Source organism: Seriola aureovittata, chromosome 19 (genome assembly GCF_021018895.1).
Source record: "Seriola aureovittata isolate HTS-2021-v1 ecotype China chromosome 19, ASM2101889v1, whole genome shotgun sequence".
In the NCBI taxonomy this organism is placed as follows: domain Eukaryota; kingdom Metazoa; phylum Chordata; class Actinopteri; order Carangiformes; family Carangidae; genus Seriola; species Seriola aureovittata.
In genome coordinates, this window is record NC_079382.1 from 11,732,518 (window position 1) to 11,747,665 (window position 15,148).

Genomic DNA, 15,148 nt, shown 5'->3' on the forward strand with positions numbered 1-15,148 from the left:
CCACTGTGGGGAAGGATGTGTCCTAAATCACTCCCTATTCACTATGTAGTGCACTTTATTTAATGTCTACCATTTAAGTGTCTGAATTCTGAGTGGGAAATGTATCCACTATATATAGAGCCCTCAAACATTTCCACAATGCAACAAAAAAGTAAGGTCCATGCCATGTAGACTACTTTCAGCTAACAATCCCACAATGATTCGCATTTTACTGTCGCGTAAAACTACAGCTGTCGTTGATGACGCAAAGCGACGATGATCCATAAGCGCTCAAAAGTCTCATCTCATATCTTTACTGCTCACTGTACAGTAAATTATTGAGTGTGTATCATACAGACAATAGAGTGAACGGTGGTTTTCAGTATGTACTCTGACTTTTATATAGTATACTTAATTCTTCTAGTGTTCCACTGTGAAAACACTAAAACCTGCTGATTACTATGCATGGAATTTGGACAAAGGCATAATTTAGATTTTCCTCATTGTTTTTTCACCTTGCACTCACCTATATATATATATATATATATATATATATTATATAAATACAGAAGTCCAAAGGTCTGAGACCACTTTCCCCCACTGTATTTAATATTATACAATTAAACAAAATAACAGAATACAGAGGATTGTTGTCAGTTTAAAGGTCAATTCATTTTATATTTTTCTGATTATAAAAAGAAACATTTTATATCTGAATTGATCAAAAATGAATGTGTGTGTGTGTGTGTGTGTGTGTGTGAGTGCTGGTGAGTGTATGTGAGGGGGGGTTGCATTGGGGGTCCACAATAGTCTTAAATTGCCTACCTCTAAAAGCTCACTGTCGGCATACCCTCTTAGTTAATCAGGTCTTGTGTCCACCTTTATTTCTCAAAGGACATTTCAACCACTCTAATATCCTTCCTTAACCTCTCTTATTTTCCCTCTAAATTTTGATATATTATTATGCCATGCTATTATCCACGCGCTCATCTCCACTCAAGCTGGACCTCTCCTTGTCCTCCTCCTTTGCCGAGGCCGGGACCCCCCTTCCTGATTACCATTCCATTAAAGCAGCTTCTCCTTTCAGTGAATGACCATGTCCCCTGTCCCTTGTCCCTCTGCCTTTTATTTAGAGGACTTCTCAGCATCTCCCTCTCTCCTCTCTTCCGTTCCTCTGTTATTGCCCCGACAACACGTGCCTGAGCTTCTAATTGGCCCCCACCACCCTTGGGTGGAGGGGCCTGGGGGCAAAGAACAGATCCAGACCTCCCACCCTCCTTTCTTGACTTTCTCCCAATGAAATGCCTGGTTCTTAATTACAGTCACCCAACACTGATTGTTATTGACTGAAACTCCCGTGGCTCAGGACGAATGACGGACAGATTAGGTTCATTACGAGCCTGTCCTCCACGAAGGAGAGCGAGAGAAAAGAGGAAGAAGGAGAAGAAGAAGAGGGGGTGCAAGACAACACAAAGTCAGACATGAGCACTTTTTACTGTGTTGCCGGTCAGATTGAAACAAAATGTCCCATTTTACCGTGGGACAGACTTGAATGTCCCATTCACAGTATAACAGCGAAGAAGTATCGCAGCTATTAAAACAACACGGAGCTTTGAGCCATATAGTAAAATTGACACCGCAGTGTCTTCATGTTTTGTTCAGTCTAACTGGTTGTCACAAAACAATGTTTGAACTTTTTTCATCATGATTTAAAGAAATGCTCTTATGGTAAAATATTGAAATTTACCTAGTAATTGGGAGCGTAAATAAGCCAGAAGACAGTGACTCTCAGCCCACGCCCACAATAATATGGACGCATCTGTTTTTGTCTTTTTTGCCTGTCATCTAATCAAAAAACAAACTTCTAGAAATTGCTGTTGTTTTTGTATGCTGTCTGCTTCAAGAAATATCATCTTAGAATCAATGGTAATAAGAAGCTGCATTTCTTTTCCTCCTTGGTAATTGATTGTTTTCCGTGTCATCATACACAGTCACCGGTGTATTACTGTAGGTGTTGTCATTGTCATATATTTCTGTCTCTGCAAACTATTGAGTTTATCGCGAGTATCTAAGAGTATCTTTAGCAAACCAGCAACACTCCTTACCCTATGGTGGCATGAATGCACTTCTATGGTTTTTGCCAACTGCCAATAAAATTAAAAAGGTGGGCGAAGATGATGGTAATTCAGAGGAGCTTGGAAAAAAAACTTTTTCTTCAAATGTACCTGACTCAATGTGGCCATGCCCTCACTAATCTGCTGTCTGACTTTATGTCTATAGACTCAAATGCTGCAGATAAAATTCAAAATTCTGCATCTCATTTTGTGGCATATTATCTCTGTCCAAGTGATTATTCTGGAACAGCTCCCGCACATGGCAGAGCCGATGCCAGACGTACGATTCACATGCAAACACATCAAAAAATCACAACCCAGAGCAGATTTACAGTCTGGGCCTAAAGCCTGCTGTAGACACTCGTAATCACTACACTGTATTAGTCCCATAAGAGCAGAGGGCTGGCTATCAGCACTGAGAGACACGTGGGACATATGACAATGGATTCATCATCGGGTTTCCTGTTAAGGAACTGTTAAGGTAAACCCTAATAAAAAAGTATTTAGAATCATCATGAAAATTTGCACTTGTGACAGTGACAGTACACCCGGGTTAAATGTGTAACTCTTATTATCATTATTATTATTATTTTACTTAATATTCAACCACCTGCAAAATTACAGAAAATATATTATTCTCAGGTTGAACTGAGAGCGACAGACACTGGAGATGAGCTCAGGTGAGCCAATGAAAAATGAAAGAGAAAATGGGAAATACCTTGTATCGTCCTTTTGAAAAAGGCTTTGCAGGCCTCACAGGAGGCCACCCCATAGTGGTACCCTGAGGCAATGTCGCCACACACCAGGCACAGCCTCTTGGGAATGGCATTGAGCATGTACTCGCACTTGATTGGTGAGTCATCCGCCATGCTGCCGGAGCACTCCTCATAGCGGCGTAGGCAGGCGCCGCCACCTCCGAGCATGCCTGGGTTGAACATTGGCGGGGAGTCCAGGGTGTGTGAGCGTACGCTGCTGCCGTTCACGTAGCCGCCACTGGCGTCAGAGTTGCCGCTGGGACTGTGGTGGCTGCCGGTGTCGACTAGAGAGGAGGAAGGACTGGAGGGCTCGGTTTTGACGTAAGAACCACAGCTTGAGGAAAGGTGTCGGTCCTCAGAGGGCATTCTGGTTAGTAACCTGGATAAAAACACACAGGGCCAAAGCTTCAGTCAGATTCTGAACTAAATTCACAGTAAATACAGTTCAAACCATGAGGCAGCTGATCCACTGTAACATTTTAAAGTCAAATATATTGTCACAAAATGTTCAGCAAACTAATCATGATAATGTTCGGTGATTTTCCAAACTTTTACCTTCAGGAACTGAGAAGAAACACTTCTTTGCTGACAACAGAACATCTCTAAAATTATCAAATGAATTCCTTGAGGACTCCATGAGCCCAAACAGTCACAGAAGTCCCCTAAATTTATGAACTCATAATAGATCATGTAATCTTTCAGCTGAAGTCAGTACACTGGAAAGACAGGGCTTTCAAACATCAGCAGTAAGGAAATGATGCCTGTTTACCTCACGTGCAAATAAGAACTGATTTTCTAGAAAACTGAGAAACATAGAAGCTTACATGAAAACCAACATAAATCAGAAAACAGCAGTATCAATAAAAACATCACCACTAATAAGCCCGACAAGATGTACTGCATGTTGCTTTCTTCCATCATCGCCTGATTATCCTGCGAGAGATTCATCAGCTGTGATGGAGCGCGCCGGTTCATCTGAGTTTGATAGATTATGTTACAGACACAACCATTAATGCGTTGGAATGCCAAGTGATATACTACAGTAGCTTATTTCTCTCAGGCAAAATGGTAACTAATGACCATGTCAATGGATGCCCCATACATCTTGCAAACAATGCCCACAATGGGTCGGCTGCCAGAAGTAAGTGAATAAATGAAACTTCAGAAGCCTGTTAATGGACAGAGAGAGGTGTTACACTCAGCATATGGAGGATCATGGGTAATACATGACCCAATCAATAGTCCTGGTTACTTTGCCAATGGACGGTGCAGGGTTACAGAGGATTTAAGAGAGAGGTTGGACAGGCTGAGGAAGACACAATCCCAAATTTCATTGTAAAGTTCAGGAAGAGAGTTTGAAAGAATTAAGGATATTACTTATGTAATTCTGTAAAACTGTTTCAAGTGCCAAAAATAATGTCCAAATGACCAGATGTTAACAAAGGTCATCAAGGTCTCTGGAGGACGTTTTGTGTTGCTGCAGGTGTCGCTAAAAATTTGCGTTGCATTTTAGAAAGGGAACCTTTCGTGAAGCAAATTTTATTTGTAGAGCTAAAAGAGGATGCAAAGTTCTTTATTTGCCATGTTTTGGAAGTCGTTGTACTTGCAGTGGCTTCAATAATGTCCTCTCAAACAAAGCATGAAATGAGGCTTGGGTCTGTGTTAGAACTGCTGGCTCTGTCTGTCACAGTTGGTGCTGATCTTACACAGCTTCAGCCCTACAAGCTTGTAAATATTGTGTGAAAGCTGTGGAAAGTCATGCTAAGAATGTCTGAAACTAACAAGAAGCTAAAGCTGGCTAGATTCCTCTGAACTTTGTTGCTGCTGGGGGCTGCCCCTCTTTTTTTTTAAATTTTCTGTTGTGTTTAGAAATGTATTTTCCCTCTGTTGCCACTTTGCATAAGTGTTTATATAAAGCCATGAAGTCATCAGGCCCTGACAACATGAAACCTCTCTTTTAACTGCTAACGGGTTGCGGGTGGAGAGAGGGAGGGAGGAGGAGATAGCCTCTACCCCTGGGCCAAGATCAGATCTATTGATCCTCTGCTTCCTTCCTGTTCCAGATGAGGCATGAAAAAATAAACCCTCCTCTTACGGGTCCCAGACATTCCTTATGCATTTTTAATCAGTCAGGACTGTTAACATAGTGCAAGATAGAGCGATACAACATAATGTTAGTCTTCATTCTGAGACTGGTGCTGTTTATAAAAGATTCATAGGACTCTTGTTAAATCTTGTTAGCAATTATCATGTACCTATAGTCAACTGGAAGGTATATTTTCTCCCATCTGAGCGAAGTGGAGAGAGCGGCGTGGTAACAGTTAATACATCATCGCAGGCAGATAGGGGGATTCCCTATGGAATAGTACATTGTGGCATATGTAAAAAGTAGTTCATTCCACACTTAGCACACAGTAACGCTGGGGAGATGTTTTTTGTTAGGTTTAATGGAAATTTCTAATGGGTCCTTTCAAATCTGTCGAAATGAAATAATGGCACGAACCACCAATTCGCATGGACAGAAATAGCTTCATAGTTTCATAATTTGGTTTCCCCCTCTTATTATAAAGAGACACAGTTTTATAAGCGCAGCCTGACTTTCCTCAACCCGCCCCGCTCCCTTGGCAACACACACACACACACACACACACACACACACACACACACACACACACACACATACACATACACATACACACAAACGCATTGCGCCTAATATCTAATGGAGTGGTGTTTGCTCCGCCACGCAGAAAAATGGTACAAACCGAGCAGACAAGCAAGACTCATCAGACAGACGTGAAGGTCACCTGCCTTCTCTGTTCTGCTGTTCTTAGAGGGCCAGATGCTCCCACAATGGATGGCTCGGAGCAGCGGACACACAGGTTTCAGCGTGTCCACCACTCTGAAAGAAAGACAGCGTCTAGACACGACTCCATGTAAAAACTAGAGAGCTGTCCAGAATGTTTAATACGACCGAGACGCTGCCTGAAATGCCAGATCAGTGACCACTGCTTTTCAAATTTTTTTATTTTTTATTTTGGAGCCAAAGTGTGATGGGTGTGAAAATGTCCCATCAGAACAGCTTAAAATTTCAAATGTTTGTGTGTGCATGTGTGTGAGTGTGTGTGTGTATTTTGGCATGCCTCCTCGTGCTGGCAATGTTGCAGATCCCCTGCTTCCCTACATAAATCCTGAATCCATCCACCTCTTCTGTAAGCCATGAAATATGTTTTCCAGCCTCCGAATTTCAACGCAATAAATTTTAACAGAAGTCACAAAAAAAAAGGAAAATCTTAAATGCATAATCAAAACAATTCTCCACAATGACCTCATGCTATTCTTTCCTTGAGGAGCGAGGGGTTTAAAAAAAAAAAAATCAGGTTCTCCATATTTTATTATGTATTTTCCCACTGAGGGAAATATTATTGTTAAGCTTGGGGTTAAGCTTGTAGCAAGGAACACGGCGTAAATCATGGTGCTGAACACACAGTCAAACATGCAAGCGCAGAAGGACAGAGGCAAGGAGCCATGCATGAAATTAGTTCATTAATCTTTCTATGATAGGCTGTCCTTGTTTGGGGCAAACTCTATCAGCTTTAAACTGAGTGCCCCTTCCTGCCTGACACATAGATTACACTGTTAGTCCGCAGCCGGGGTGTCTGGGAAATGAATGGTCATGCGAGCGGGAAAACAGGGTAGCGTGTGTCGCCCAAGTGTTAAGTAGTAACAACAACATGCACGTGACATAGCGATGGCGCAAATGAAGGTCGTCAAAAAACGTGTGCGTTCTAACATTTAAATGCATGATTCATACGCTGCTGCGAAGAATGTAGTTGGTTTTTAGAGAAGAGACATTTGTCAAAATACACTTATAATGCAGAGTGAGTTAACATGTTGATTTCACAATAGAAAAAAAAGCTATATTTCATACGCAGTTACTACCTATGAAGTCTTTTTTACTTGAATTGTTCTAAAGCACCTTCAGTTCTCTCTCTGCTCAGTTCCTGCAGATTGAGACGGTATATTTGCTGTCTTCGCCTTTAAATGGAGTAGTTTACCTCTATCAGCATTCAAACAAAAAAACTTTGACACTTACTTATTTACTTATGGACCCAGCTGTTTCGGACTGAAGCAATTGCCGTTTTTAAAAAATTTCATTTCTAGTCTAACTGAGACTTTGCTTTATTCTTTTGTGTCTCTTTGTGCTTGTACCTTTATATAAGTGTCATCATATTTGTATCATATTTTTTTTTATTCAATTTATTATACTTTATGTATCTTATGCGTACATTCATGTTTTACCTGGCTGCAAAATTATTTTCTCTACTGGGGCAATAATGAGGCAAGCAACTAATGATTATTTTCAATAATGATTAATCTGCAGATCATTTACTTGATTAATCAGTTAATTTGTTTGCTCTATGAAATGTCAGACAATAGTGAAAAACCAAGGTGTTGCTGCGACCGACAATCAGTCCAAAAACTCATGGGTATTCATTTTACTATCATGATTAAATCGATTAGATGATTAATCCCATTTTTCTATTGATGATTCTTTGATTAATTGACTAATTGTTTCAGGTCTAATAAGGTTAAAGTTTATGTTTTGTGCTTTAATTGTGAATGTTTTTTGTCAGTTGTTGCTGTTATCACGCGGTCACCTGTGCAAGTTCCATTTGTTGAAGAGGGCCATGGGATATGGTCGAAAGCTCAAAGAATATAATAAGTAAGTGGATCTCATATACCACAGGTACCAAGGTGGAAAATGTCAATTTTGTTCTGAAAATAACATTTTTACTTTCACACTAAATCTTTAATTTTTCAAGTTATCAGTCCTGCATTAGTACTATACATTCACACTATGTTGATACTATGTTGATACTACGTTTATACTACGTTTATACTACGTTTATACTGCATAGATACACTTTGTTTCTGCCTCTCTGTCTCTTTCACACACACACACATACTTGTACACAGAGCTTTGAGCATATGGCCTCTTCAATGTCACTGCCATGAGGGGAGATTGCATAGATTTCCCACATGGATGATGTCTCCTTACCTGGAGTATCAACCCCCATCTACATACTCGTCCACCACCTCCAGGAAACTGCTCTCCCTGCAAAGTCAAACACACCCTTAACTGCCTTTTAAAAAGAGACAGAAGAAGGAGGTTATGGGGACGAAAGAATAAACGAGCAGAGACTTAAGCCGTCATTGGGAATCAGAGGGGGACTCATGAGGGACAGTTACGATATTGATTTCATAAATAAACAGAGATGGCCATCGATCCTAATGTTATTTTGCATTTCAATTACTGCCCAGAAACATAACCTTCAAACGTCTGCTTCTCCACAGTAATAACATCCACTGATAATCACAAGCGGGTCTTGTCCAGTGCAAATTGGCTTTTCTCTCTCTCCTTTTTTTTTTCCAAATGTGTAAATGACACAACTTTGCATTTGCCTAATGGTATTAGGGCATGGGCTGAATTTCAAGTGCGACTCAAGCTGATACAGTAAGCACTCCGGTCAATTGACACAATGCAAATTAACGTGGTGAAGAGGAATTAAGTTCACAATGTGAGACGTCGCGAGGCTACGATGAGGCCCATTAAATTAAACATGCTGGCTGACCCACACTCCATGATTAGACGCACTGCTTCTCCGTCTGTGTGTATGCGTGTGTGCGTGTGTTAATTTCATTTGATCAATAAAACAAACTCATTCTAAGAAGTCCTCTCTGCTGCTTGTATTCAGCCTGAGCCCATGAAAGCCACATTCATGTTTTGATTGAATAGCGGCTGCAAAAAAAAGCGTCCATCTACATCCTGATGAATTCAGAGTCCTTGACAGGCTGCCTAAAGGATATAGCTATATCAAGAGGGGGTCATGACATGTAATGAAGTTAGTTCTCCTCTTATGCCGTCACACAGCAGCACTCTACCATAGAGCTGGGCTGTGCCCTCATATGCAGCAGCCATCGCCATTAATAAACATGACAGTCTGAACACTTGGAAAACAGTGTCGTGACAAAATACAGCAGCGAGTTTCAAAGTGTTTTCAATTGTTTCTATCTCGGGTCATTTTTCCTCAAGCTCAGAGCTGGTGGCGAAAGAATAGTTGGAGGCAATTTCACCCACTAATGTGAGCAAAACACGTTACCCACAGTCCCACCACCTGCTCCCTCCATCCGTCAGTGGGCTCATAGGTTCAGTTCCCAGACGATTTTACCAGTCTTATCAGCCAACTATCAAACTTAAGGATGGGAAAAGTCACAGCGCGGCGAGATGTTTCAAAAAAACAACTGTGACCAAGTTACTGAAAGTGCAGTGATAAACTGTTTTCCATGAAGTGCAGAAAGCTGGGAGTAACAAACTTTGTCCACTCACTCGAGTGACTGAAACAAACCCGGCTTCACAAATAACAAAACAACATTTTCACTAATGTTACCAACACGTCAACATAAAATTCTAATTACTATTTCTGACATGCACAAAAATACTTTTGAAGAACACACAGGAGAAGCAATAAGACCCAAATTTGTCGGTAACGTATCAAATGTCGCCTCATAAATCTGTGGCAGGCACACTTTGAAATTAGCACAATCTGCACCACATTTTTTTTTCATGTCGGTTTCCAGTGAAAAATCTCAACTTTGGCACAAGACAGGACATAACATATCAGGTGAAGACCTCCAGGTACTGGACATTTATAATGCCTGAATCCACACGTCTAACTGACCCACAGCAAAAGTAAAACATTTCTCCTGATATAACGTATGGAGTCATGTTAAGTTTTTACAAAGAGCACTTGAGACGAGACAAATGATTGGACCATGGTGTTTATCTATTTATCTTTTAGACAAATGGAAAAGTTTCTCATATATAAACACAGTGTGACCACATTCATAACTAGTGTAATAAATGCAGATGCAAAGCGTGATAAGAGGATGTGTTTCTCTTAACAGACACAGTCAGGTGTTTCCATGATATGGCACCGCTAAAATTAGATCCTAGGTCAGCGTGTGATTCTTTGGTCTCATCCGTATGTGCACGCACATGTGTGTGTGTCTATGTCTACGATTGTGTCTATTTGTGTGTGTCATACATTTGACCGCTTGAGCTTATGCATTCCTGTTTGTTTGCTTGCGAAGGGCACCTATGGGACCAGCAGGAGGAACGGGAGAAAAATTGATCTGATTTATTGGAGCAAACTGAAGATAAACAACATTTAAAGTTTTAACTTTAAATGATTCAGTTGTCAAAACTGCCATGGCTAATCGCACTGAAACCACAGCCAATCACAGACACATAAAAAGATTGACCGTTTTAAGATAACTTGTTAAACATTTAAAGAAGCGGAAAATCATGTGTCTATTTTTCATAATGAAAAATTCTATGACGTGTGTGTGAAGAAAAGTAGCATCTACCATGAAAAACACATTTGAAACAACATTAGAAAGCACATGGAATTTTTTTCTCTCCCCAGAATATTCAAATAATGTCAACTGACTGAAAAGTGGAGAGTACCTGGGGATTTATTAACAGATCACACACTTTAATGGCTTCTGGTCCAGTTTTTGTTATTTAATCCACATTTGCCGCTGCAGGTTATTTTTATTTAGGTCCTAAAATTCACATTTTATTAAAAATTGGTTCAAGAAACATGAAAATGTTACTGATGTGGACATTTCATTAAAATTAAGCATTTTATTGCATATAAATGTATGTACTTTTTTTTGCAAACAATGTGGATAAAACTGTGAGTCATTAATTGTTAATCTTGAAAAGGGTCAAAAGAGGACAAACTATCAATCTATATGTGTGTGTGTGTGTGTGTGTGGGTGTGTGTGTGTGTGTGTGTGTGCATATAGCTGTATATCTATAAATTATTTCTGGTAATAATGTGAGATGTCTGATAAGCTGATATTAGTTTGTTGCTGGAGGAACATATTTGCCTCTTCAGCAGAGACGTAGCGTGAGAGTTGGACTCTACAGTCGACCTCTCATCTCAGGCCAGTAGGTTGGTGGTCGGGCCAAAAGTCCTCAAGGGGTTAATAGCATTCCCCAAAGCCAAACCTAAGTAATTCCAGCTTTATGTGACGCTAACAGCACGGATTTACAGTATGCAAGTACATGAACAAATACGGTATGACAGTATGATTAACACTATTTAAAGGTAAAGACAATTTTTAGAATAAATTAGTGTATATCACATGTTGTGGCCATGGTTACGATGCGCTTTTGGAGTGTGGAAGTGTCCTACAGTTTATAGTCATGACACTCTATTTTATCTAAACAACTTAGTGAGTTAAACTAACTCCCTTAGAAAATGCAGCATTAATCCCAGGAAGATCTCAGTTATAATCAGTACAAACATATGTAGAGAGGTGAATTTGTAACACAGTATTTGCATTTATGGGTTTTCTTTTTTTTGGGTAATGCTAGTGTGTTCAGTGTGTCATGAAAAGTGCTGTCCTATCAAATGTGACCAATTGGTCCTGCAGTAGCAGAGGAGAGACAAAGATTAACATCGACACATTCAGACTGCACACAGTATGCTCACATTCACAAATGTATGTATGTATTTAATATATGTATGTAGTGTATTTCCATGCATGTATGAATGTGAGCAGCTACTGCCTCGCTCAAACATGCAGATGTACACAAACATACAGAATCACAAATACAGCATCACACACACACTAAGACCTGATCCAGGGTCACTATAGGTTAATAGCATTTGTATTTTTTTATAATTTAAATTCAGCTTTAAATGTTTTCCACTTTTTTGTGGCGTTAAATTATAATATTCTTTTAATTCCACTTCTTTTTATTTAATTAATTACTATAATATAATAACTTAAGATCGGTTTTAGTTGGATATGTGTGTATTAAATGCAGCTTTTCAGATTCTGGAAACTGATGATTGTGCGAAAAAGAAGAACTCAGGGTTGTGGGGTTTTTTCTACTGCACTGCAATCTGCACAGGAATTGCAATATTGAATGTCAAAGCCATAAAAGACACTGAAATTGACCTATTTAAACACATTAAGAAAAAATGAAACCCAGGTCTGTAACTTTTATGTGAGATATCAAAACAAGTGACCAAACACTTGTGGTTAAATATTACACTTCTCAAAACAATTTCCATCTATTCACTGAGAAATTTGTGTCATTAATTTGACTGTAGTAATTAAATTAAATTTTACCTTATTTGTACGGCACACTTTACTGCACTGTTGAAACAGTGAATTGTCAGTTTTATCAAACTTCCCTTTGTTGCTTTACTGCAGTTTTGTTTGCAAGTAATCTCAAATACCACCATGTAAATGAATGTAAAATCAACGAGATGTAATTGTTAAGGTCGCATGAGAATTCTGCACCACTTTAATAATTGCTGCGAATCTCTGACAAAATGTTTTATCATTTCTCTAGTTAAACAAATACAGGCTGAAGTCATTTCACTTTTATGAGTTTTTTTTTTGCTTCTATTGATCCTGAGCTCAGATGCGACTGTTAAGAATTAAAATAAATGTGTAAATTAAGCATCACAGAAACTATCTCTTTCTTATTTGTAGAGAGTCCTGTGGAGTTTGAAATATTCCTAATCACAGTTTTGTAAAAAAGTGCTAAGCAGGTTAAACCTTTCCAATCCCATCTACAGCTTAACATTAAGAGGATCCCAGTAAAGAGTCTCCCCGTCCAGTCATAATTGGTTAAAAGAGAAGCGTCTTAGCAATGAAACACTAAGGATCGGTTCTCCAGCTGAGATTTGTGAGTTTCTTTGACTTCTGATTTCCTGTAAAACAAACTGCTTGATCCCTGCACTTATGAACTAAATGCACAATGACAATATGTGTATGTAAACTGTGCACCACTTTAGTCCTAATTAAATAGAATGAACTGTGTTTTCTTTACATACACGGCCACTTCTTAGATTTTCTATTTCTTCTCTGTCACTGTAATTTCTGCACGATTCAAGAATAAGCACCAAAATGAAGTAAAATGCTGAATCACAAACAACATAAAAGTGAAAGAAGCTTTAACTAAACACAGGCAGAGAGTTATCCGTCCCCTCAAATATACTCTTATCTGTCTCTCATGAACACACTCTTTCACACACACACACACACACACACACACACACACACACACACACACAGACACACACACACACTGGACAACAGCACAGTCACAGTTTTCTTTCTCTGGGACACCGCCGGACATCGGCTGCTGCCAGAGGATAGTCATCTGGATATCGTCCGCATTAATCTGCCTCTAGCTCTTCCCTGTGGCTGAGGTTAAACCCTGGATCCTGATGCAGAGCTAGACAGCTGTAGGGCAACCATCCGACCTGGACTCCCTGCGGGCTACGCTACTGCAGCCTCACTGACACAACTGAGCTCGGCTGTCCCGTACATCGGGAGGTGGAGCCGACATAATGCGAGGAACTCCCTTTCTTTTGAAATTGTTTACTTGTTTACTATGCATGAATTGTTTTTTTTTCCCCGAATGAATTAAACTGATTTTCCTCATGATTTGTTCTCTCCTTTTGATAAAAAGTAGAGGTCAAGAAGTAAATTAAATTCTCTGTCACCTTAAATGGAAACAAAAGTAGAAAGGGAAAAATCCTGACAGAAGGGAAAAAGATGTGGAAAGAGATGCACCTACTGGTTGTGGTAGCAGAGAGGGTCAGGGATGCACAGTTCGGAAACATCCATCAGTCCACGTTAAGCATTCCAGGTGTTGCAATAAAAAACAGATAAACAAACAGCTTGGGAAAAGCTGAAGGAGGAGATCAGTTCCTAAGACTCCACATATCTTGATGAAATGTTGGTCAGGTGTTCCTGGGTGTTGTCTCCCCTCCCTTCCCTGTTCAACACACACACAAAATAAAAAAAAAAAAAAAACCTTCTGCCTCGGCCCGACAAACTCCAGTCTGCACAGGTGCTGCACACTCAGGCTCAGGAGTACGTATGGAGAGAAGAAGAGTGGATTTAGTGATGATATAGAAAGGGGAGAGTGGAAAAAGAACTTGAGGTAGAAATGAAAAGAGAAAACAGGAAGCAAGTGTACAGAAGAGGAGAAAGAATAAAAATCAGGGGAGTGATGGATAGAGAAAGAGAGAATAAAAGATAAGAGATAGCTGGATGGAGAGCAGCAGTGGTGAGAGCGCACTCTGGCTGAGTAAGTCAGTGAGAGGATCGAGTCTCCATTGAAGACATGGGGGCTCTTTAAGAGCAGGAGGGCGTGGCTTGGTGCATATGGAGCAGCTGCTGTTGGTCGGTGACAGGAGGGCTGTCTTGAGAGCAGCCAATGGGGGCAAAGGATTACTGTGGTGGGACGGGCTAATGGACGACCCTTTGGTGTCCAGTCATTCACAAGGGAGCTGCTGCAAAACACAGAGACACAGGCAGACCCCCCTCTAAAAAGGCAGACACACACACAGACAGACAGACAGACAGACAGAGATTCCTCCATTTAGATAGATAGATAGATAGATAGATAGATAGATAGATAGATAGATAGATAGATAGATAGATAGATAGATAGATAGATAGATAGATAGATAGATAAGGGGTTTCTTCTTTACAACTTTAAAACTAAACTGACAAGCAACAGAAGTAGCAGCACGTTCACTGAGGATGATTTAAACAGGTCTGTTTACTGCGCTTTAAAGGGCTCAGTGCCAGCTTACAGAGCTAAACTGTTCCTTTACTCTTTTATCTTCCCCACCATGGATCCGGCTTTCCACAGCCTGCCCTCCTTTAAACTAATGGCAGCTGCTTCCCACAGCATTTCACCAATCACACTGTGGAGAGGGGATCTACCAATCCTGAGAGAGGCAGGATGTAAGAAACTGAGAGTGATAATGACCTCGACAGGAATGTTAATAATGATGACAACGCCAGAGACGTTTGAGTGCACCTTTACCACGTCTGTGTAATGTGGTGGCCATCAGAAAAGAGGCAACCCCCACCCACCCTCTAAGCCACTTCATCAACCCACATTTTCCTGATCGATACAAAACCCATCACACGCTCTTATTGATCAGCGTTGCTGTGTCGCCAGAAGCCTCGGGACAGACTGTGTTTCCCAACCGTCTTTTAAATAAAAAGGAATTATAAATTTGAATGTTTTCTTTTCATGTCAGTCTGTATCAGAGTCATGAGAGCACAGGCCGTTGCTCTAATAAAGGAGCTGTGCATTCTCAATTAAATTCTTGATCAATATTTTGACATTTAATGTACTTTCCTGCAAAGGAAAACCAGGATATTCCTGCTGATCTGATTAAG

The 15,148-nt window shown here is 40.2% G+C and overlaps 1 protein-coding gene across 1 annotated transcript in view; it reads right to left on the reverse strand.

Annotated features, from left to right (window-relative positions):
* The window catches only part of LOC130160644 (steroid hormone receptor ERR2-like), a 41,361-nt gene extending 27,339 nt beyond the window's left edge, over positions 1 to 14,022 (reverse strand). Inside the window, exons 1-2 of the mRNA XM_056363285.1 lie at positions 13,524 to 14,022; positions 2,812 to 3,227 (exon numbers count right to left, since the gene is read on the reverse strand). Coding sequence (XP_056219260.1) covers positions 2,812 to 3,227; positions 13,524 to 13,573 — 466 coding nt within the window. The 5' untranslated portion in view covers positions 13,574 to 14,022. The remainder of the gene's footprint in view (positions 1 to 2,811; positions 3,228 to 13,523) is intronic.
* Positions 14,023 to 15,148: the final 1,126 nt, after the last annotated feature.